Genomic DNA, 24,875 nt, shown 5'->3' on the forward strand with positions numbered 1-24,875 from the left:
AATAATTTTCTGTTATTAGTCAGGATAGGTAAGTGATGGCTGCAGTCATAAATTAATCCAGAAGTCTTAGTGTCTTAATTGTTTCTGGTTCACATCACAGGTCCAATTATGGTCAGCCGGATCCTTCCTTTCATCCCCCAGCCCCTTGAGCTCAGAAAGGGATGAGACTATTTGAACACTGGCAAGCCCTGTCTCTCCAGAGCCTGGGTCTGGGCGTGATGTCATGACCTTTGCTGACCCCCCGACCCCTGCCAAACAAGTTTTCTGCCTAGATCTCTGAACTGCTCTATGTTTCCCACTATTGGGGTTTTTTTGTTTGTTCCTTTCTTTCCTAGTTGGTTGAGGAATTAACTGGCTTTGGAAAAACTACACAGAAGCTGAAGTGTCCAAAAAAGGGAGCCACACCCATCTCTTATTTTCAGAGGCATTCATGACCAGTGCACATCTGGGATTGGATTTATACAGCGTTCACTGAATGCAGCCTACTTCATTCACTTGTGTGTTCATTTACTCATTCATTCCCTGATCTAATAGATCTTTATTGACCACCTCCTCTCTCCCAGCCTGGGATACAGAAATGTGGTCTCTGTGCTCAGAGAGCTTCAGTCAAGTCTGGCAGAGCCTTGCTGTAAACAGAACAGAATTAAGTGACTCCTACATGCACCTTTTTCAGGGCCTGGCAGGGTCAGTGATGGCCCAGGTACACAATAGGCAGGTCTAAGCTTTCTTCTGGGTTTACTCAGAACTTTGTGGATGTATTATTTTCTCCAGGGATATTATTCACTGCCCTTTTTTCCTGCTTTCCTGCCAAGTAAATGTTTTTGGGTCTATTTTTTTTTTTCTTCCTTCAGCCTAAAGAAGCAAAAGTTGAACCCATTAACACGCCTCCAACTCCAACCTTTCCCTCTGAGGATTCGGAACTTTCTGGGGAGCCTATACCTGAGGGGACCCTGGAAACCACCAACCTGAGTGCCATCCTGAACAGCAGCACTGAGCAAGGCAAGTCCTGGGGGTGCCTTCGCATATGGTCATTTTCTATTGAGTGATGACTGTGCGCCCACCTGGGTGACGTGTGGAACGTAGAGCACCTCATTTAACCTTCTGCCTTTGACAAACAAGGTGGGGAAATCAAGTCACCCAGCTGAGGCTCCATGGCTTGTAAATGGCAGAGATGGCTTTTAATATTGTATAGCTGGACTTTCAATCCCCAGACTACCCCTCCAGAAGGATCTGGGGTTTAGCAGAAAAGCTTGTAATCACTGTTGCTGCTTATTAAGTACCTACTGTGGGCCAAGTGTTTACATATGTCATCCCCAAGCCCAACCACACATCTCCGAGTTGCTATTATCAGCCAGTATTTTGCAGATGGAAAAGCCAGTGCTTGGAAGGTAAGTGACGTGCCCACAGTCACACAGCTCATGAGTGTGAGCCAGAGCCAGTGCCCAGGCCTCACTCCGGAATCCCCGCTCCTCCCAGCCTTGGCCACAGACTCCCTGATTCTCAGAGGGTCGGGCCATCTAAACTCCTGTGTGGCACATGTGGGAAAACCAACTGATGACCAGAGAGGGGCAGGCCCAGGAGGTCAGCAGCAGGCCCTGGGGCAGTCCGGCCTCTTGGATTCCCCCTCCAGGACTTCGGTCCCTGCCCAGCGATACAAAGGAGCACTGGCAAAAACACAACTTCTGACGTGATCCCCAGGCAGCAGCTAGTCGTGTGCTCAAGGCCTGAGATCGGCCTGCGTGTTCTGCCCTTTATCAGAGGGATAACTGTTTCAGACCAAAGTTAGAGCCGACGCCAGAGCACTGAGATCTAGGTACAAGGTCTAAAAACGACCCAGATGCCCACAGTTGAGGGACTGGTTGAGCAAATTATATTTCATTCATATGTGCAGCCCTGAACTTGGTGACGCAGAAGATTGAATGGCCCAGGGACATGCTCAAGGTGTACTCCACTAAAAAGCACCTTTCAAAACTGTATGTGTGCTATGACCCTAGTTTTGAATACGTTAGTTATATTTACATCTATCCATATAAAACCATGTGTGTGTACGTACATGTGGGTGTGCTAGAATAATATACAACAAAATGCTATGAGTAATATTTTCTGGGTGGTAGGATTGTGGGTGGTTTTAACTTTTTTGTTTGTAGTTCAGTGGTTTACATGTCTTTTACAATCTTACATATCATTGTTCTTTTTACTTCTGCCATCAGTAAATGGATGTTATTTTAATAACTAAACTTGGGAAGTCTGTGGGTGAGAGAAGGTATGCAGTACTGAATAGAAAAAAATTGTCTGATAATTTAATAAAGTCATAACACAGCCAAGGAGTCAGGGTGTTGCTGTGGAAAGACTGCGGGGCTGGCCGGGAGCAGACAGTTTGGACGGAGGCCCTCTCAGCCACCTTTTGGCTGCCGGGCCTGGGCAAGTTGCTTAACTTTTCCAAGCTTCAGATTCTCTAACTGTCTGTCCACAATCCTCCGTGATGAGAGGATGTGGAAGTGGTGCATGGACTGCAGTGCTGTTCTCCTGGGTGGAATTGGGATTTCTGAGGACAGGAAAGGAGGCGGCAGAGACTGTGGGGCCCTGGGGTGAGGGCCTCTTCTAGACGGAGGGGTAAGTTCAAAGGAGGTGGGAGCCAAATCCAGACGGGGACCCAGATCCAAGCACAACTTGCCTGTTCCCCGTGATCAGCCAGACTCCTTCTCTGGCAAACAAAAGGCCAAACAAAAGCAACGGGACTGGCTGAAATGTTCCCGTTCTTGTTGGGTAGAATGTTCAGATGGTGAAGGAAATGGGCCTGAACCCGGAGAGCCTGGTCCCAGGCTAGGGGAAGCCACCCAATAGTTTTATTCAAATTTCCCTGACACCATCTTGCCCCAGGGCACACACTACCCTCACCTCCATCCTCCAAGAGATGGGGACTCTGAGGCCTGGGGTCTGGCTAGCTGCTTGCACAGTACCCCCTGGTGGTAGCAGCTGGAAGGATGCATGAGAGTTACAGGATGTGCCTGTGCAAAGGATGCCTTGAATAATGCAGCACCTACCTGCCCCCTCCCCTCCACACACATACACACTGTTCATACTGTGGGGCATGCATGAACACAGCATGTGTGCAAATGTATGGGCATGGGACAGATTGACCTGGCTTCAAGGGCTTCTTCCAGCCACTCCCTCTCTGTGGGGCCTGCTTCTCCTCTGCAGAATGGGGTTCATAAATAAGGTGCTAACGTGTGGGTCAGAGCAGGAGACACACGGAGTGCATTGATAGTGGGGAGACTGAGAATGTGGGGTTCTGTCCTGACTCTGCCCACCAGCTTCGAGGTGGTGGGAAAGTCCTTGTAGGTAGTTGAGATAGGCTAGTGGGAAAATTAAATGAGGGAAGGAATGAGACATGCTTAGCCCCAGGTCCAGCCTGTAACACACATGTATTTATGTTATATAATTTCTTTTCCTTTGCTTTAGGACTCCATGTGTTTTTTAAATTGCAAAAGAAATGTGTACTTGTGGTAACAGTTTAATCAATGAAGAATTGCATGAACCAAAAAAATAGTAGTTTTTTCAGGAGGAAACCAATATTAAATATTGAGGTTTAGCCAAGTGTGTGTTGTTTATCTACACACACACACACACATATCCATATATATGTCTACATATTATACGTGTTATATAATGACTATATTAACTATATAATGTTGATAAAACATGAATACTCATATGTAATTGTTTTTCCTTTACAAATATAGAACCACACTGACAATGAACGAACATTTATCCATTGTTAACTCTATGCCAGGTGCTGTCCTTGATGCTTTTCTTGTATTAATGTATTTCATCCTTGTAGCACATAACGAGATGGGAATTATCCCCAGTTTACAGATGAGGAACCTGAGGCACAGGCTAACCGACTCGCCAAAGCTGGGTTCCAGCCCTGCAGTTGTGGCAGAAACTGTGATAGAAACCACATGTAATACTGCCTTCCGTTTGTTCAGCCAGCCCCTGCTGGGGGCGTGTGGGCTGATTTTTGACCTGGTACCTAAATCTCGGTGCTCCAATGTTGGCTGTAACTTCGGTCTGAAATGGTTACCCCTCTGAAAAAAGGGCAGAGAATGCAGGCCGATCGCAGGCGCAGGCCTCGGGCACATGTAATACTGCCTTGGATTTTTTCTTATTTTCTCTTAATCCTGTATCCTGGGCATCTTTTCAAGTCAGTCGGTGAAGAGGGAGCTCTTCTTTTTCAAAACCACAAAGTGCAGTTATTAATTACAGAACGCCTGCTTCCCCAGGGTCTGGTGACATCCTGAATGACACTCTGGAGGAAGTCCATACTATGAACCGGGTCCCCATTACAGATCCTGGCTCGGGGGATGGGGCCTTCCTTCATGTCACTGGAGAGGTGAGTGAATAGTAAATTCCACTTGCTATGTCAGTGGTATTTTAGACTTGATGGTGACTTGTATTGGGCACCCGAGGGGGCCACTGGGGTTTTAGTTGAATATGGCAGAGACTGCCTCCCTCCTGCTGGGACAGGGGCAGCAGGAGCCCCAGGGCTCCAGAGGCCCTCCAGGATGCACCAGGGCGAGAGGGAGGGGGACACAGCTGGTCCTCACACCTGCCTGGGATGAGTGCTGGGTCCTCACCATGGCACCTGCCTCCCTCCCGCCCAGTTGGGAAGATGCACAGCCTCTTCTGTTCTTTGAACCCTTGCATGACAGCATCAGATTAGCTACATGCATGTCCACTCTGTGGTTGGGTAATTGGCTTTTATACCCGCAAAGCCAACTTGTAAGATGCTGGACACAGTTGGATACCAAAGTTAAACCAATGTATTTTTCTCACAATGGCCCACAGGGTCAGCTCATCCTTTCCACTGTCCTAGGATGAAAATCAGATATGCTCATACTCTCCAAGTCACTGTCTGATAACAGCCTATTTTCAAAGCCCAGTTCAGTGTAATATAAAAAAAGCAGTCCCTTTGTCTCCCAAATTCCATGGAATACGTATCCAGCTCACCAAATGGTTTGTAGTGAGCAGAAGAAAGGGGGGGAAACCACTTAAAATTCTCTCCAAAGGAATTCTTACTCTCCCAATATGAGGTATTTTCCTTTTCTTATGTAGCCCGGAGGCAGGAGGGGAGGCTAATTTCACTTCATGGTCTCTCAGCGCATCCCACATAAGTGGCCTGGTTCCTTCTTTTAGCATGTGGAAGGCACCCGATGACGGTGGAATTGTACTTAACTTGTACAATTAATTAGTTAGTTGTACTTAATTATAAAGCCCTTTGGGACTTTAGCTGAAGTTGTGTCAGAAAGAGTCTCATTTTACTAGTAAAATCTGTAACTTCATCTTCTCTCCTTTTTTTGTATGTGTGGTTTTGTGGTGTTTTTTTTTACAATAATTCTGCAAGGACTTGATATGTTATATGAAAAAAAGGTTCTGTTGTCAAATAAATTTAGGAAATGCTCCACTAATTTCTTCCTTATAGGCTCTGAGAAATTCTGCAGCAAGGAAATCTATCTAACTTTGATAAGCTTTCAGTATCCAAAAGAACTACACTTTTGCAAACAAAACAAAACAATCCCCAATTAAAAACAACCACCACCTTGGGAAACTGAGATCAAACATAGTCAGTTTGGTAGCACCAGCAGTCAAAGCTGCTCTACTTCCATTTCCTGCATCTGCCGTGTAACCTTCCGGGAAGGGTGTGCACCCTGAAGGAAACTAAGTCACGGAGAAAGAGAGGAAGCAGGTGTCAAGGCTGAGAAGATGAGGAGGGAGGAATTGCCTGCAGGTCTCGAAGCACTGTCATGGGCAAAGGCTCTTATTCCTATGGCTTCTGGATGGGCACGTGGGAAGGTCGCAGGGAGGCAGATGCGTCCAGATAGAGGTGTCGGAGCTGGAGCAGGCTGGCTCAGGAGGCAGGGATCTCCCAGCCACTGGTGCGTGCAGACAGGTGCTGTGCAGGCTCTTCTGTCCCTGGGAGGCTGTGCTTCTGGGGCTATCGTGGGGCTGGGGTGAGGTCCAGGTAAGAAAGTGCTCGGAGGGAAAGAGGCTGCAGAAATGCAAGTTGATAGAGAGGTGCGGACAGTCTGTTCTCTCCGGCCACAGGCACATTGATCAGAGCTGTGGGCCCAGTGACGTGGTCCCTCGCGATGTCTTGTTTCAGAGTCCACACACTGAAGAAGATTTGGCAACAACAGTAGCAGCCAGAGAAGCCGACGTGACCATCAGCACTGCCTGGGAAGCCGAAGTGACCGTCAGCACTGCAGGGGAAGCAGAGGGGGGCGGTGTGCCCACCGGGGGCCCGGCCCTCTCCATGTCCACCCAGGACCCTGGGGAAGGGGCCACCCCAGTAAGTAGCTTGGAGTGCATGCTCCACTTCACCTCTTTCTGGGGGTTGGTGGGCATCTCAGTGGAAGCAGTCACTGTCAAAATGTGGAGTGACAGCCTGTGGGACCACGTTTGAGGAGACAGTGATTTGGAGGCTGAGTCGTCTGTTGACTCGTTCAGCAGATGGTGGGTGCTGCGCTGGGCTGGGCACCAGGTAAATAGGATAGACTGCTTCCTGGGGACAGAGGGTAAGAGGTGCAGTAGGAGAAGCACACGGGGCTCTGGCAGCACCCAAAAGGGGCCAGAACCCAGACTCGAAGCCTTCCTGGGGAGAGGATGCTGAAAGTGGGACCAAGGGGATGCTTAGAGGTGGCCCAGCAGATACGAGTGAGGCAGGTGTCCCAGGAGGAGGACCAGCAGGAGCAAAGGCCTGGAGGCGTCAGCACGAGCATACCAAGACCTTCTGGGTCAGGCGTGAGCGAGGAAAGGCCGGGAAACGTGGCTGAAGGGGCCTCTGAGTCTGAGGAAGCCATGAGAATGAGCCCGGGCGTGTTCAGCAGAAATGGGAAGTTGCTGAGGGTATTAAAGAAGGAGGTGATGTAGTCAGAGTAGGTTTTAGAAAGGTCACCTGAGCCTGAGTGGAGAAAGGATGGGGGAAGCCAGCCTGGAGGTAGAGTATGGTTCGGTGGCTGTGTCTCCTTCCAGGAGAGGGTGGTGTTGGCTCGCTCTGGGTTTGGTTAACAATGTGAGATCCTGCCAGGATTCCCACTGAGTAAAGGATGGGAGAGCAGGGCGTGAGCTGGGTCTGCCAGAGGGACTATTGGTGACCTTGGGGAGGGCAACGAGGCACTGGGCTAGGAGAGTGAGGAGAGCAAGTGGTCAGTGAGGCCAGATAGCCCCTCCCTCTAGGAAGCTGTGCATCCGGAACTGGGTTTTGTCCCAGCACCACGATTTGGGCGCTCAGTGGTAGCTTCACTCTCAGGAGTAGTGGAAGGTAGATGGCAGCTGATGAGTGCCAGCCATTGAGGTTGGCAGGGAGGAGCGGGATGGACACACAGGCACCATACTGGCCAGGGTGCTCACACCTTGGTCGGTGTGCAGGTCAAGGTTTCTGTGTGGGTGCCCCAGTCAGGGCAGTGGTGTCAGGTGAGGTCTGGGATGTGCAAATGCTTTGAAGCAACAGGACTCACATGCAGGAGGGATCCTGGCTGGCTGTTCCCTCCAGCCAGAGGGCTGTGGATCACTGACCTGGTCCCCGTGATGTCTTCTATTCAGAGTCCAGATACTGAAGAAGGTTCGGCAGCAATATCAGGGGAGGAGGCCGAGATGCCCACCAGCACTGACGGGGAAGCAGAGGCCAGCACAGTGCCCACCGGGGAACCGGCCCCCTTCATGTCCACGCAGGAGCCTGAGGAAGGGGTCAGTCCGGTAAGGTGCTGGAAAGTTGAAGTCATGGCTGGGAGCAGATGTTGCTCTCTCAAAGGGCCAGTCTTCATTCTGTTCAGCAAATCCAGAGGAGCCTGAATGGGTTGGGGGCACCTTCCTGACCAGATACTCTCTCCTGAGGGAGTGTGTAGTGAAACCCCTGCAGGTACTTGGGGAGCCAGCTAGGGGGGTGAGTCAGGTACATGGGGGTGAGTCCCAGGGCTGGTACAGGGTCACCGCCTCCACCAGCAGAGGTCAGGTCCTGCTGGGCTCTGAGTAGGAGAGGTGACAGGGCTCAGCCATGGCCTGTTTCTGAGCATGCACACAGGCTGTCAGAGGGTGGTGGAGGGTTGGGGTGCAGGCAGGCCCCACAGGGTCCAAGAGCACAGCCAGGACTTCTCAGCCCTCTCCTTGGGGGTCATGGGGACTCTGATCCTAGCTCCTAAAGTCAGGACGCAAGTGTTTCAGGACACTTGGCAAGCCTGTCCCTAGAATGTCCCTAGAATAAGTATCCTGCAAGTTCTTCAAGCTCAGCAGACTTAAACCTGAACTCATTTCTGCTCCTCCTGAGTTCCCAGCTCAAATGAATGGGAGCATCGTATCCAATCCTAATCCAGATTCTTTTCCCTCTTTCTTCCCTCCCACATCCCATCAACCACAAGATTTTTTTACCTAAACACATGGTGGACCCACCCCTTCAACCCTTCTCCAGTGCCAGGACCTTGCCCTGGACCTGTGGTCGGCAAACTGCGGCTCGCGAGCCACATGCGGCTCTTTAGCCCCTTGAGTGTGGCTCTTCCACAAAATACCATGGCCTAGGCGATTCTATTTTGAAGAAGTGGCGTTAGAAGAAGTTTAAGTTTAAAAAATTTGGCTCTCAAAAGAAATTTCAATCGTTGTACTGTTGATATTTGGCTCTGTTGACTAATGAGTTTGCTGACCACTACCCTGGACTGAGCCTCCCAGTTCTCGCCCAGGCAATGGCAGAGGCTCCAGCCTGGCCAACTCCATCAGCCTCCCTGATTCCTCCTTGTGGGGTCAGCCATCCTGCAGACACTGCTACCCCCGCTGGCCTACAAGGCTAGCAGGGTCTGGCCTGGCCAGCCTCACAGACAAGCTCTTGGACCCCTCCCTTCCCAGCTTTCAACCTTTCAGCCTTGCTGACCTTATAGCTTTTCCACGGCCCCCTTCTTACCTCAGAATCTTCCCATACCGTCTACTCTCTGCCCAGAACCTTTTCCTCCCTCCTCCCCTCCTTAGTTCCTGCCTATCCATCAGAGTTCAGCTTAAACACCACTTTGTCTGGGAGATGCCCGCCCAGATTCATGAAGTCTCCCCACAGACACGTTCATAGTACCGCACTTCTCCTCGGAAGGTCTCGTCATCACTGTAACGAACAATAAACTTGGTGACTAGTTCACTTCCGGCTCCCTCCCAGGCTGCAAGAGGCAGGGATTATATACATCTTGTTCATCGATCTGTCTTCGTCCCTGCACATGGCGGGTACTTGATGCGTATTTGCTGAGTGAGTTATTAGAGGGAGATGTCAGGCCATCACACACCCACAGCACTGGCCTTTGAAATCATTCCACGCATTTGCTCCCAGCCTTTCACCTCTGGCCTAACCTCAGCCGTTGAAACTCTACAGGGGGGAGGCTACGGCCTCACCAGCTGACAGCTCTGCTCACCACTGGGCAGTTACATGGTCGATTTTAATGAACCAAAGGATCACTGTCACCTTCTTTTCCTTCCTCTTCTTCTCCTTCCTCTCTTGACCCTCATCCCTCATCCCCCGCGCCCCCCCCACCCTCCCCCCCCCCCCCCCCCCCACACACACACTTCTTTAAGGTTAAGCCCTGATCACAAGGTGAGACTGCTAGGCACCCGGTCCCAGTTCTGCCAAGTCTTGACTCGGTGGAAACCAGAACTTACCCAGCAGGGCTGTGGAGGTGGTGACTGTCCAGTGAGTGGGGGTGTGCAGGCTCAGTGCGCTGGAGGGACCCTGGGAGATGGAAGGGACCATCTGCGAGGTCTCAGATGAGCAAGGGAAAGGGCGCTGTGGCCAGGCCAATTACCTGATGGCCTGGCAGTGTTCTCCCTGCGGTCACGCACCACCATCCAGAGGTGAGGACGAAGTGGCAGGTCCCTCGCGCCAATTTTGTTTCAGGGTCCAGTCAGTGAAGGGAGTTTGACAACAGCAGCAGCTGCTGCAGAAATGCCCCTCAGCACCTGCGAGGACGAGGAAGAGGAAGAGGAGGCCAGCAAGGTTCCCACCCATGGCCCCCCTCCTGGCACACGCACAGCAGCCCCTGAGCAAGCGGTCACGTTTGTAAGTGCCCCCCTGCATCCTCTGTGGCTCACAGGAGGCAGAGAGGTCAGCATCCTGAGACAGCAGCAGCTACCTCCTTCCCAGGCGCAAATGCCCATCCAGCTTGTCAGAGCGCCAATGGGGGGCGGGGGGCGGGGGGCACTAACTTCAGCTCCTTCCATGGAGGGAGCATGGCAGAGGGGTCAGGGGAGCAGATATCTGTCTCAACCCTGCTACCTCTTAGCTTGAACAGGAAGAACCCTCTCAGGGCGAATGGCCAGAGCAGGAAGGGGTTGTTGGGAGGAGGGGTCAGGGGCTGCCCCATCACTGGGCACGGGGGCTTAGAGGAGATGCATCTTTCAGAAGGGGAGTACGTGCTTCTGTGGATGTGTCAGGGAGAATGACAGTGGTCAGTAAGAAAGGGTTTTGAAGTTGGGCTAGTCCCATAGAAATGACAGTCACCCAAACTCCCAGGCAGGCAGCAGTGTGCACATTGCATCACATCGATTCCTTGTGTGGGTTTTGCTTCCAGGGTCCTAGTGAAGACGACTTGGCAGCAGCCACAACGGAGGAGCCCCTGTCCAGGGTGGACGCGGAGGAGTCGGGCAGCGCTCCCCCCGAGGGGCCCCCGCTGCCCATACCCACGGTGACTCCTGCAACAGCGGTCCCTCCGGTCACTTCGGTAAGTGGTGTAGAGGCGGGAAGGTTTACAGAGGAGAGAAGGAAAGGCTGAAATCCTGGGAGGAGCCTGTCCCTGCCTCTCTCAGAGGTGCGCTTTCCTTTTGGTTTGCAAACTGCCCAGTTTGGGATCTCGAGGGGCCTCCAGCCTGGGGAACACACAAGGAAGCGGAAGTTTGTAGAGGAAAAAGCAAGAGGTACAAATCTAGGGCACCTGGCTTCGTGTCCCATGTGTCCCTTACATTGACGTGAGAGCTTTCTGACAGGCAGAGCTCACCAAAGATGCAAAGGCCCATCTCAAACGTCAGGAGATCCCCACACTGGAGGTGGGGAGCCTGAAAGACGGGGCCTGGGGCCGGGGCTGCAGAGGGAATGGAAGCATCAAAGATGGGTGCGTGGGGAGGGGATCACGTCCCTTCCAACAGGAGTTTCTGGCTGCACCTGTGTAACCTCACGCACATCCTTTCTTTTCTTTGGGCCGCAATCTCTGCCTGTGAAAGAGGGTGGCTGGGAGGTCAAGTCATCGCACCAATTGTGCTTCATGCGTTCCACCTCCTACCCCCACCTTTTGGAGCAGAGCAGGGAGGAGGCTGGAGTATTTGAAAACAAATCCCAAACATCGTCTCATTTAACTCATCAACATGTTCATGTGTATTGCTAGTAGGTTGATCTGGACCTTTTGCTTTTTCCTTACCCACCATGCCATTATCCATTTCACAATGGTTCTTTCCTGCTGTCTAATACCGGAGTTTAAAACAATCTTCTTACTGACGTTTGTTTGAACCTGGGTCCACACAAGGTCTACAGGTGACGCTCGGTTGCCGTGTCTCTTAAGTCTCTTTTCGTCTGTGGCTGTCTCCCTCTCTTCTCTTAGCCATTGAGATGTTGACGAAACTGGGTCAGTTGTCCTTAGGCCCGCCGTGTTTTCTGCTTTGAGCAGTTGGCACGTGGTGAGGGCGTGGTGAGGTCAGCTATGCTGGTGGGAGTGCTGCTGGGTTTATTACTTCTGGGAAGTTGCTTGTCAGCACATATTAGCAACCATGAAACTGCATATTGTTGACCCAGAAACTTCTAAGAATCCATCGTAAAGGAGCATTTGATACGTACAAGGATTCCAATGTGTTGTCCATAGTAGAAAACAAAAATGGGACATGGTTTAACCAGCTAACCATGGTTAGTTGAATTAACATATATTCCAATAACAGAACATATGCAGCTATTAAAATTATATTTATTCAGAGTACTTTATGATGGGGGAAAATACCACACAATGTTAAGTGGAAAAAAAGCTGGTTATAAACTTGAGCATATTGTGTGGTCTTAACTATTTAAAAATAGACACATGCAAAAACCCTGGAAGGAAATACCCTCCCTAAATGTTAGCAGTTGTTGCCGCAAAGTGGTAGAACCAAGAGGGTTGTTTCCACCATCCCGTTATGACTTTTCCAGTGGGATTTGTAAAAGCTCTAAGAAGAGAGGTATGTGTGTGTGGGTGGGGGTGGGAATGTGGGTTGGGTACTTGTGAGGGTGAGAGAGAAAGGAGAAAAGGAGACACAAACACGCAATACTTCATCCTGGCATATTACTAATGAAGATTGACCACCCTTGAGTGCAGGAATCTGCAATGCATGGAAATGGATTCCCTGATTCCTGAGCAAATGGTTTAAAGGCACAGTAAGGACAGTCAAGAGAGCATCCACTCTGGAAAGTCTTTAGGATAATTTTAAATCTCAGAGTTACCCAAGGGCAGTGAGTGAGAGAGGCATCTAAACCTGGTTGTACAACAAAACTGTAGCAAATTCTCTCTCTCTCTCTCTCTCTCTCTCTCTCTCTCTCTCTCTCTCTCTCTCTGAATAAAGTGGGTATCATAGTACCTACACCTTGAATTGTTGTGAGGATGACATAAGTTAATACATGGAAAACTTTACCTGGCATATAGTATATGCTCAACAAATTTGTGCAAATGAGGCTCAGAGAGGGTTAAGGGTTTGCTCAAGGTCATAGCTCCCAGGAGTTGAGTAGAGATGAGTTTTAGTGTCTGGACTTTCTACTTTTGTTTCCTGTACTGTCCATAACCACCCCTTTTCATACATGATCCATAAGTTGAACAGCAAATCCCACAGTGGTACCCATGAGGTCAATCCAGTTCTCAGGTCGTTTGGCAAATAGAACCTGTTATCTGCTGGGTGCCGGTGACATAGCAGTGGCTTGATGTTAGGTAGATACCAGAAGGGTGTTTAGGGGATTTTATTTTGTTCTTTGGAGGAACTGATGGCATTCAACAGGTATGTGCTGAATGCCTTCTTGGTGCCAGAACTCACTGGGCATCCAGAGGTATCTCAGGATTGGGCTGACCCAGAAGAGTCCTAGTCTAGAGTGGCTGATGGACCGCACACAACTGAACTTCAAGTCAGGTGGTCCTGGCATGAAATCGAGACCTCAACAGAGGCTGGTGGAAACACAGGAGAGAGAGAAATTCTGTCTGAAAATGGGGTGGGGGAGGTGATCACTGAACGGGCCTTGGAGGATGAGTAGGGATTTGAAAAGCAGGAAAGGAGGTTGGGGCAAAGATGTGAAAGCATGTAGTATGTTTGAGGACAATTGCGTGTTGGTGCACAGCTGGGAGGTGGTGAGGGAGGAGGGTAGCTGCAGAGTGGGAGAAAGGGCTGGAAGGAAAGGCGGGTGCAGAAGTTAACAGAGCTGCGGAATGTGGGAAAACTTTCGGTGACGTGGCTGTCCTTGGGGAGTGGCAGTGGAAACCAAGTTGTGAGAATTTTTTTTCTCCGCAGGTGGGAGCAGAGGCGGAGGGCTCTGGCCTGGGCTGGGGCTCGGAAATCGGCTCTGGCTCTGGTGACCTGGGGCACAGTGAGGAGCTGTTAAGAGTGAGTGTGAGGGGTGACACGGCCTGGTGCCTGGGTGGCCTTCCCCATGGAGGGAGGGAGGGAAGGAGGAAGGGGGGGGGAAGGGAGGGGAGAGAGGGCGGACACCAGACGGAACAGATTGGCCACCATCAATAATTGTTGAGGCTGGCGGTGGGCTCCCGGGAGCTCATTATATTGTATATCTGTGTATACATTTCCCCACGTCGGTAGTTTTGTTAAGTGAGCATGAGCCTAGGTTTACATTCAGAACCCTACCTCCCTACTTGCCTCCTTCCCCTGGCAGCCTTCTCCAGCAGGTGTGTCCATGGCCTTCACCCCCACAGATTGGCTCTCCCCCCACCCCACCCTTTACATTACAGAGACCTACTGGCCTTTCCGCTAGGCAGCATTTCTCACTTTGGCTTCCAGATTCTTCTTGAAACCCTCCCTACCCAGAGGCCACCCCCTCCCTCCTCTCCACTCCTCTTCTCCCTCTAGGGTTTCCTGCTTCTCTGGCCTCCTGCCCATGGCTGGACCCCCACTGATCTGTCCCTAAGTTGCCCCCCAGGGAGCACCTCCCTTCAACAGCCACAGTTGACACCATTGTCCCTGCCCTCAACCTCAGCGCCCTCTCTTCCTTGGGGCACCTGAGCTGAACCCCCACACAGATGGCTCCACTCGGCTGCCCTCTGCCCATGCGCCATGACCGGGTGGGAAGGATTTAGGATTCGCTGCTTAAGTCTTCCAGGCTGATGGGGTCGGCCGACCCAGACAGAGGCTAAAGAGACTAGCACATTGCAGGAGGCTTTTTAACAATAAGAGCTAGCACAACAGGCAGTGTTTGACTGGCCTCTTGATTAATCAGAAAAGTGAGTTAACCAGAGCATCTCTGAGGATTCCAGTGATTTGGGTTTTTATTGTGTGCATACACCTGAGGAGAAAACATGATAAAATGGGCTCAGCAAGACCTGGATTCAAATCCCAGCTCTTCTACGAATTAGCTCTGACCCCTTCAGCAAGTTATATCATCTCACTGAGCCTCAGTTTCCTCACCTGCTAAGTGGGCACACCAGTCTCTACTCGTAGGGTTGTTGTAAGCAATGGAGAGAATGGAGAGAACATATGTGCTCAGTATATATTTATCCCCTCCTCTGATGTTTCTTAACAGACTGTCTATTTTGTAGGGTCCCCCGGGCCCCCCGGGCCCACCTGGCTTACCTGGGTCTCCAGGAAAACCGGGAACTGATGTTTTCATGGGACCCCCTGGATCTCCTGGAGAGAACGGAGCTGCCGGTGAACCTGGGCCCCGGGTGAGCTGCTGAAGTCATCTCCCCTCCTTGTGGCCACAGGTCTTCCTTCAGCCAGGGAGGGGCATGCAGACCGCAGACCCCAGTGCTGTCTAAGCTCACCACGGGGAGTGAGCAGCCAGCTAATGTTTGTAAACAAAAATCCTCAGCAAGTCACTGCTAAGACTCAGAAGAAGCAGCAGCTGAGAAAAACATCATCCTACACATTGTTTTGCTGCTTTATTTAGTCAGTGTAGGAAACGCAGACTCACATGGGATCCTGGAATCATAGGACGTCAGTGCTGGGCCCGGGATGGGAGCCCCTCAGAGACCATCTAGTCCCACCCTGCCCCTGATTCCTCCACAGAAGCAAACACTGGACCCTCGTCCATAGGTGCTCAGCCTCTGCTGGCCAGGACAGGCATCCCGCCATAGACCAGGCACACGCCCTGGAGCCACCAGCCTCACCTGCTGGGTCCTCCCAACCCTGGCCTCCTTATGTAGGAAGACTCTGTATTTGATTCTTATCAAGGATGTTGTGGGCTGATTGTCACTGATGTTCTCCAGGGCCCCAAGGGACAGCCTGGACTTGACGGAGCCTCCGGCAGTCCCGGGACAAAAGGGGAGAAGGTAAGAGGAAGGTGGGAGGGTTCTAACACCTGGCAGCCACCAGGCCCACACTGCCCCTCTCTGACCTCTAAATCTGACCTTGCATCTTCTGTGAAAGACCCTCTCTAACCCCCTCCTGGTCCTCTCTGCTGCTGTCTCCATCCGGGGCTCTTTATGCCAGTCCTGAACTCAGCATCCGCCCTGCCCACTCCTGCACGTCCCCAGCTTCAGTGAAGGGCACTACCAGGTGCCAGTTACACGGACTCAGAAACAGAGTCTGCTCTAACTCCCTTCCTCTCCCTTTCCGGCCATGATCTGTCCGGCACCAGGACTGGCCAATCTGATGTCCACATCTCTCGCCGCTCTGTCCATCCTGGCCTCACGGTCATCTCTCCTTATGCGCACAGTGGCATCAGGCTCCTCACTGGTGCCCCAAGTTCCCACCCACAATCCAGCCCCACCCACCTGCCCGGACCAGTGGGGTCCCCTCAGTCACTGCCCTCTCCGAGAAGAAAATATCATTGTCTCCCCACTGCCCCCAGGAAAAAAACGTAACTATGTGCAGAACCCTCGAGTCCCTTCCCGACCTGCCTTTCTCACTCCACCCCCAACCCGCCCTCAGATGGCCTCCAGGTCAGCCAGCCTTACTGAAATGCTCTTCCCCCACAGCCTCCTGGACTTTGCCCGTGGTTTTCTCTGTCTCAGGTGTCTTTCCCTCCCTCGTTCTCCCAGGCCCCATTCAGATATGTCCTCTGGGAAGCTCTCCCAGATTCCTTCCCAGCAGAAAGCACCCCTCCTTTCTCCACTTCCCATTTGCACAGTATTTATTCTGCTGGGACCCCGCTTAGCCAATGACACTATCGCTGTTAGCTTATCTGTCCACTCCCACCCTCACCCTGACAGAGTCCCAGTATTGTCTGTGAATCCTTAAAACCTAGCACAGGCCTTTGTTAGCCTTTGATGAATGGATGCAACTTCTTTCAGGCGCCATTTTCATCTTCCCAGAGTCTTGCATGCCTTCACTCTCTTCCTTCTCCGTAAGCCCCTAGTTGCACTGTGGGTGGGGTTCCTGCTCCCCCAGTGTTCCCAGGCTGGTGGATGAGATCAGCCATGTCCCACAAAGGAGGGCAATAAAGACAAGATCAGCCTCCTAGTGGCACAGCCTTGAGTTTTTCTGGGGTTTGGAAGAGGGAGGGTCTCTCCCAGCTGGGAGGGGTCCAAGGGCTTCTATATACCCTACCTGACTGCTCGATACAACCACCCTCACTGAGCTGAATTTCCAGTTTCTGTCAGTTTTCAAGTGTGTTTATTTTAATTGAACCAGTAACTGGATTTTCGTGGAAAGCTCATTTCTCAGAAAAAAAAGAAGAAATAATTGCCAGGCTTTATAGAACTCATTTTACATGTACCGACTCTTTCATAAGAAATTAAATTTTGCAGGAAACATCACAGACCTACACTCATCTTCCCTGTTCTTACCAGCTTCCTCCCCCCACACAACCCCCACACACTTGTCTGGCACTTAAAAATACCCACGCCCATATCCGCACACATACATCCCGCGCACACACACATCGCAGGCGCGCTCAGCAGCTGCTCAGGGAAGCAGCCGTGCCCGGAGCAGCAGGCTTGCTCAGATATAATTGTTGAAGACAAATCACGTTTCCCCCTGAAGTTTGCTACAAGTCCTAATTTTGTCACACTGTGTATGTATATGATGCTTCCTGGTGAAGTAAAAGCAGAAGCAAACTCAAGAAGGACTTGCAAATTTGCATCCGGGAGCTCAAGGGGAAACTTACACATGACATTTACCTTAAAAAAACAACAACCAAAAAACCAAAAGGTAAACCAAGGAGCATGGTCTGGATGTAAAATAATAAAATCATGCTAAAGAAAAGAATAATTAGAATAACTTCAGGGATATAATAAAACAAAAGATCCAATGATGCATATATATATCTTTATTGATTTTGGAGAGGAAGGGAGAGGGAAAGAGAGATAGAAACATCAATGATGAGAGAGAATCATTGATAGGCTGCTTCCTGCACGCCTCCCACTGGGGATCGAGCCTGCAACCCAGGCCTGTCCCCTGACTGGGAATCGAATCGGAATCTCCTGGTTCACAGGTCGATACTCAACCACTGAGCCAAGCCAGCTGGGCCCAATGATACCTTGGAGCCTCCACAATATCTGTTCTTCAGCTTGCACACTTCCAATGACAAGGGACTCATTTCTTGCCCAGGCAATGCCTCCCATGGACACCTGAGAAAGGTCTTTCCTCGTGCTTATGAGGAAATTGGCCTCTGTTGTCATTTTCAGGACAAGTTGCCTGAAGTGGGGTTTTCCCCCAAAGAATAAGGTCCAGTTTATTGGGCCGGAAGAAAATATAATATATAATCATTTTCAGATGTGGGGTTGTTCTCAAAATGTGGATGGTCGTTAGGAATTTATCAAATAGGTAATTCTATGTTGACTTCCACAATAGGAGTATTTCTTAATTTATTTTCCCCAAATTAAGATCAACTGATTCTGAGATCTTTGGCCCAGGAAGGAGTAGATGAGGAACAGCCTGCTTTCTCAGATACAGATGCTTCTGGAAAGTATACTGAAGAACTTGCTGGAGATGGGCCTCTGGAAAATGCCTTTCTGCTTTTGGCGCTGCAGATTCTGCTGTCCAGGTCTTCAGCATCTACCTACGATTAACAGAGTCATTCTTTCCCTTCTTTTATAATCTGTGTTTTGTTGTTGTTAACCCTCACCTGAGGATATATTTTTCCCCGTTGATATTTTAGAGAGTGAAGGGGAGGGGGAGAGACAGAGAGAGAGAAACATCGATGTGAGAGAGACACATCGATTGGTTGCCTCCCCCACATGCCCCTACCAGGATCAGGGATTGAGCCTGGGACCCTTCAGTCTTCGGGCTGATGCTCTAGCCACTGAGCAAAACCGGCGAGGGCATTTCTTTCATAATCTGAATCATTCATTGTCTTCTTCAGTCTCCAAAGATACTAGGACAACCAGGTGGAAAAGAGTTTGTGCTTTGACATTTTCTTCAGTGCCCAGAATTGCTGAGGAACATGAAGCTCCGAGAAAGTGGCCTTGAGTAATCTCACTGAGCTGCTGAAATGTCAGTGTTTGCATTATCTTTTCCACAGTGTAAGGGAAGTGTAAGTAAATCATCATTACCTTACCTTTCGCCACGTAATCCCAACTTGGCTCTGAGCAATTCTTTGAGTCTTGTATAATAAAGAGCAGGTTACTTACTGCTCCCGACCCTGAGCAGCCCGCTGCTCTTGACTAGGATCCAGTCATGGGTTTAGAGCTTGTAACAACATATTTCAATTAAACATTCTAATACTGGCCTGAGTTCCCCTTTTATACCTTATTTCATCATCAGCCATGTTTGGTACAAAATCAGGATTGTAGGCCTCCATGAAACTAAATAAACCGCAGTCCCTTGTCACTGTAGCGTGTTGAAGTTATCGTTATTAACAAACACCGTGAGCAAAACCAACAGGCACCCACAGGCACTAAGCTGTGCTGTCTCAGAAACCACAACAGAAAAAAAAAAATCCATGAATTTATTCATTTTTTTGATGTTCCTGTGTGAGGAAGTCTAATAACGACCTTAGCAAATCCAGTCATCATAATGAGCTGATATGACTAATGATTCTAAACCACGCTTTTGCCACATGCAGCACTCCTTCCTGCGCCTGGTTCTTTCCGTCCCCGGGTTTCTGTTGTGCAGCTGATCTCTCCATACTTCCTCGTCGCCACTACACTTGCAGTCGTGCTGGTTGGAATTCCAAGGCAGTGCAGAGCCTAGCACAGTTCTCTCAGGGAGGAACCAAGTACAGCTCTACCGCCACCGTTTGGGGAGTCTGAGGTCTTTGCTGACCCTTTTCCTTGGGGCTCCCACTTTTCACTCTACCTGTTCATGTAAATCCCAATAGGAAGAGCTCGTCCGTCCCCAGCCTGATCTGCTCATATTCCAAAGTGGTGGCCCCCGAATCTGTGAGCTGGTGGAATGGGCCCAAATACTGTCTCTCCACACGCGGGGCCTCTGTAACCTGATTCTTTATGTAGTTCTCCCTCCAGGTGTGTCTCTTCTGTCATTCAGACCTTCTGTCCTGTTCTTTCTTCCAACAGTTATGTATTTTTATTTCCAAGATCTCTACTTGATTCTTTTCCATAACCACTGTTCTTACTTCATAGTGGCTTGTTTCACGACTGTACTATCCTCCCTTTCCTCCCTGAGAATATATATCAGATCCTTCACGTACTGATTGGATTGTGTTCTTAACTCTGTTCCCTCGGGCATACATTCCATTGTTGGCATTGTTGCCTTCCCTCAGATGTGTGGTGTTTTTGTTTGTGGGTTTGCTTTCAAAATTGGACTCCCTCTTGGTCTGTTTTCTGTGTGTGTTTTTACAGATTGTTGGGTTGTTGGGCAGTAGCTACTATTGGGACATCCGGGTTTCAGGAAGGGGATGGGAGGAGTAGGATGTGCCATCAGGCAGGTACCTCAGCAGCTGATCTTATGAGTTTGGGGTGCCCCTAGATTTCTCAGGGTTCCCTAGCCCCTGGGCCTCTGCCCTATCTTTTTGTTCCAGGAAATAACTCTTATTGTTCTTGGACTGGCAGTGGAAGTGGGAGGCGAGGGGAGATGGGCAGGGCTCCTTGGCTGTGCCTTGCTCCAGAATTTCAACCATGTCCCAGTCAGAGCCACACCCTCCTCCTGGCTTCCACCACCAGTTTGCCGATACTTTTCTCCCCTGGTTTCTCTCTCTGACTGGAGCTTCTGGCTTTGGCTTTCCACCTGTTTTCCCTTCGGCATTCTTCACTGTTTCAGATTCAGTGTGACTCGCCCTCTGATTTTTGAGCATGACTTTTGGAACTATCCACTCTGCCATTTCTATGGAATGGGTGTAGAAAGGGAATCTAGCTCAGGGAAATGGGACTGGGGCGAAGGGCATCATAATCAGGTGTCAGGGCCTTCTGTGGGGCCCTGCAATTGCTGGCTCCTTCCCTTGAGGGTGCTTTTAAGGTTTCCTCATGATTCCCAACTGCAGTCCCCTAATGTAGGACAGTGTCTCCTGGGAGTGGACATGCAGCCTGCTTAGTGCAACACCTCACCCCCCCATTCTGGGGCCATTTCAGCCAGCTTTTGTTCTTTAGATTTTTTCCCCCAAAGAGAGTCAGTCATCCTTCTACATATCTCCAAAAGTCTAGTGAATACATAGCAAGTTCTCGAAGCCCCTTCCTTTGGCTTCGAGCAGGGGAAGTGCCCCTTTACTTGCATCTGGGAGGGGTGGGGAAAGGGACAGCCCAGTGCACTGACGGCTCGCCATGGGAATTCTTCCTCTGTGATCTCCCGTGGTTAAACTTCAACTCCTTCTTACTCTTGAGGTAGGTGATGAGCTGATCGTGAAAAATGGGTCGCACAAGCCTTCAGCATGACTTGCCTGCAACTGACAACTCTCATAATGCACCCAGCTTTGAGACATCGGCCCAAACCGGGAGAGGAAGAGTCCCATTTTAATATCCTGTGACTTAAGAGTCCATAGTTCTAAATTCTCTTCTGAACACACCTAATGAGAGAGATATCAATTAACCTGTTGACTCTGTCTTGTTTGTTTGTTTTCCAGGGAGCAAGAGGGCCTAATGGCTCAGTCGGTGAAAAGGTAAAAAGAAAAAGAACAGCTTTCCCTCCTTCCTTCCCTTTCTCTGGGTTTACTGTGATCGGACTGTGGGGCAGAGAGAAACATCTCAGAGGGACTGCAGGGGAAGACAGGACAGCTGGCACTGGAGGGGAGTGAGTCACCTGCGGTGTTTCTCCATCCTCGCCCTTCCACACACGTGTGCTCAGCCTATCGCGCACAATGTCAATTAGCCAGACAGCTGTTTTTGTACCATTAAGCAGTAACCATCAGATCCATCAGCCTAATTAAGCTTGAAGAATGATTTTCTGACTCAGGGTCTGTGTCGTTCCTTCTGTGTATAACCCAGGGCTGGGTAGTCAGCCTGTCCTCTTCCCTACAGGGTGACCCCGGCAACAGAGGCTCACCAGGACCCCCAGGGAAAAATGGACAAGTTGGCACTCCTGGGATCATGGGACCCCCAGGGCCTCCTGGACCCCCAGGGCCCCCAGGCCCTGAGTGTACAATGGAACCTGAATTTGAGGTACTTTCACCCTATCTGTGGTTGAAGAACAATATGCCCTAAGGATTACTGGGAAGACCAGTAGATTGAACCCCGGTTTGAGGGCAGGGGCTGTGGTGATTCTCACCAAGCGCCAGCTCCCAAAACCACACCTGGCGCTAGTAGGTGCTCAGGAATTGGGCCTGATATTCTCATTCTTCTTCCTTCCATAGTATATTGAAGGCTCTGGAAACATCAGGCTACGGCATGAACCCAGAATCTCAGGACCAAATGTAGGTTGAAGTACTTTTAAATATATGTTTATTGATTTCAGAGAGGAAGGGAGAGGGAGAGAGATAGAAACATCATTGATTGGTTGCCTCCAGCATGCCCCCTACTGGGGATCGAGCCCAAAACCCAGGTATGTGCCCTGAGCAGGAATCAAACTGTGACCTCCAGGTTCATAGGTCAACGCTCAACCATTGAGCCACACTGGCTGGGCAAGGTGGGCTTTTGAAAACTTCATTTGGAGGCCTGTCATGTTGGAGTGAGGGGACTGGCTCTGCTACTCTCAATAACTCACCCTCTCTGTGCCTCCAGCTCCCAGCTGTGCAATGGGAGCCTAGGTGCTCTTTACCAAGTGTTTCTTTGAGGAACAGTACAGAAGTTTTGCACAAAACATCCTGTGGGGAATCTCTCTCTCCCCCCCCCCCTCCTCTCTTTGCAGTCCCTCACCATCCAGCATCTCTGCTTCATTGCCTCCTTCTTGCTGCCCCATTCAATACTCACACTTTGACCCATTTCAAAGCCAGTGCTTGAAGGTGCCCCTCCCTGATACACCTAGTCCCAGGGAGGCCGGAGTGTTGTCTATCCTCTGCTATGATACCTGCTGTAAAGAGGACCAACCTTAGGATCCTCATTATCTTTATCACATGGGACCTAGAGCTGAGCACTCAGTCCAGGAGAAGTCTGACCTTCCCATCCTCCAGATGCCGGCTCTGAGACTCAGGGTCAAGAGGACCCTCCCCCGGCCCCCGCCCCGCCCATGCTGGGAGAGGACTCTGGTCTCCTCACCCTCTGAGGGGTATTCCTTCTGACTCTGGGATGGGGAATTTGCCCCTCATCTTTTGCTCCCCTTGCCTGAGACAAAATCCATGTTAGTGAATATGGAGAGATGGCAAGATCCAAGGATAGATAGAAAGTGAGCAAAGTAAATAGAAAAAGAAAAAAAAAAAAACATAAAACACACACACACACACACAAAGATCTTTGTTTCTTTGTTTTTCCAGGGTCTCAAAGGAGAAAAAGGAGACCCGGGGCTCAAGGTGAGGTCACAGGTCTGAGGTGGGGTGTGAGGACTGTCCTGGCGGTCTGGGAGCGTTACCCATGCACAGTGAATTGTTTCTCCGCTCTCACCATTGTATCCAGGGTGAAAGAGGGATGGATGGAGCCAGCATTGTGGGACCTCCTGGGCCCAGGGGACCACCAGGGCGCATCGAGGTCTTGCCTAGTGTGAGTATCATCCGGGTCAGAACATGGCTATTTTCTGCCTTTGCTAAAGGAAAGAAGATTTGTCCACAACTTCAGGGTTGCTGGTTATCCAAGGGGCACCTGGCCAGCATCTGGCATTGGAGTTTCCCCCTGCCAGCGTGCCCCTCCTGTCTGTTTCTACCCTGGAACCACTATTCTCTCACCTGGTGCTTCCAGAACACTGTCTGCTGGTTGGCAGCATTGGCAGTCATGAGAATGGCTGTAACAGAGAAGCAAAGGAACATAAGTGGGGACACAAGGGAGGAAAGATGGTTTGGGATATGATAAATCAAGGAAGACTCTCTGGAGGAAGTGTCTTTGTGCAGGGATTTAAAAGATAAGAATGATTTTACTACATAAGCATGGAGGACAGGACTTCCAGAATTCAGGTGGCAGGGAAACTATGAGGCAAAACACGGAATAGGAATACATGTGTGTGTCCAAGACATGGGAGTAGGTAGAGAGTGATGGAAATTTGTAAAGAAGACTGGGCTGTGGGCTGGGACCAGATCACGGTCCATTTACTATTAGGATATCACATTTGTTAAAAATCATGGCCCTTCTGAGAGAAATTATGTTATATGGTAATCGACAGAAAGTCAAAACATCCCAAATAATTAGAAAAAAAGATGACTAAAGTAAAAACGTATTATATATATATGATTTAAAATATCAAATGTGGGTAAGGGTGTGATGAAATAGATACTCCCACATGCTTTTGTGGAAATGTAAATTGTATGACCCCTTTAGATAGCTCTTTGGCGATCTGTTAAAACTAAAAATGCCTATACCCCCAAATTCCACATGGAAAGATTTCCATGCTATAAGGTTGAGTGAAAAAGTAAAAAAAGCAAGGTGAAGAAGAATACGTACAGCCTGATGCCATTATATAAAATAACTATGTGTCAATGCAGCATGGGGAATACAGTCAATAACATTGTAATAACTATGTATGGTGCCAGGCGGGTGCTAGACTTATTGGGGTGATCACTTTGTAAGTTACATAAATGTCTAATCACTATGTTGTACACCTAAAATTATATAATAGTGTATGTCAACTGTAACTGAAAAATAAAAAATAAAATAACTACATGGACACACACATATGCACACACACGTACGCATATACACACCAACAACACTACAAGCTTTCTGTGGGCATATACCCTACCTAATAATAGACAAATATGCAAATTGACCATACCTCCGACACACCCACAAGCCACGCCCACAAGCCACACCCACCATCCAATCAGAGCAAGCATGCAAATTAACCCAAACCAAGATGGCTACAGCCACAGAGAGCAAGGTTTCCTAGGTAACAGAGGAAGCCAAGCTTTCCGCCTGCCCTGGCCAGGCCTAAGCCTCCACTCAAGCTACAAAGTTTCAATTATAGAAGGTAAACAAATTCAAACAAATGGCGGCAGAATGGAGCTTGAGAGAGCAGGCCAGGGTTGCCACCGGCAACAGGGGAAGCAAAGCTTTCCGCACACCCTGGCCAGGACCACCCGCTTAAGGCAACAAAGTTTCAATTATAACCCCAACACAAATGGCTGCCGGCCTCGGAGGGAGCCCTAGGCTTGGCTCCGCTCCAGGCTGCAAAGTTTCAATTGTAGAAGGAAAATAAATTCCAGATACCAGGGCCTCTGCTTGGGTTGCCAGGGGGCGTGGCCGGCCTGCAAACCACCACAGGCCCCTCGCTCAGGCCGC

At 50.0% G+C, this 24,875-nt stretch overlaps 1 protein-coding gene across 1 annotated transcript in view; it reads left to right on the plus strand.

Annotated features, from left to right (window-relative positions):
* The window catches only part of COL15A1 (collagen type XV alpha 1 chain), a 98,413-nt gene that overhangs the window by 43,116 nt on the left and 30,422 nt on the right, over nucleotides 1-24,875 (plus strand). The window contains exons 6-19 of the mRNA XM_028145945.2: nucleotides 852-999; nucleotides 4,284-4,393; nucleotides 6,164-6,349; nucleotides 7,603-7,755; nucleotides 9,920-10,081; nucleotides 10,593-10,742; nucleotides 13,528-13,620; nucleotides 14,784-14,909; nucleotides 15,453-15,515; nucleotides 21,143-21,178; nucleotides 21,537-21,677; nucleotides 21,869-21,928; nucleotides 22,925-22,960; nucleotides 23,064-23,147. Of these exons, the coding sequence (XP_028001746.2) occupies nucleotides 852-999; nucleotides 4,284-4,393; nucleotides 6,164-6,349; nucleotides 7,603-7,755; nucleotides 9,920-10,081; nucleotides 10,593-10,742; nucleotides 13,528-13,620; nucleotides 14,784-14,909; nucleotides 15,453-15,515; nucleotides 21,143-21,178; nucleotides 21,537-21,677; nucleotides 21,869-21,928; nucleotides 22,925-22,960; nucleotides 23,064-23,147 (1,548 nt within the window). The remainder of the gene's footprint in view (nucleotides 1-851; nucleotides 1,000-4,283; nucleotides 4,394-6,163; nucleotides 6,350-7,602; nucleotides 7,756-9,919; nucleotides 10,082-10,592; nucleotides 10,743-13,527; nucleotides 13,621-14,783; nucleotides 14,910-15,452; nucleotides 15,516-21,142; nucleotides 21,179-21,536; nucleotides 21,678-21,868; nucleotides 21,929-22,924; nucleotides 22,961-23,063; nucleotides 23,148-24,875) is intronic.

The sequence above is a fragment of the Eptesicus fuscus genome, chromosome 15 (assembly GCF_027574615.1).
Source record: "Eptesicus fuscus isolate TK198812 chromosome 15, DD_ASM_mEF_20220401, whole genome shotgun sequence".
Lineage (NCBI taxonomy): Eukaryota > Metazoa > Chordata > Mammalia > Chiroptera > Vespertilionidae > Eptesicus > Eptesicus fuscus.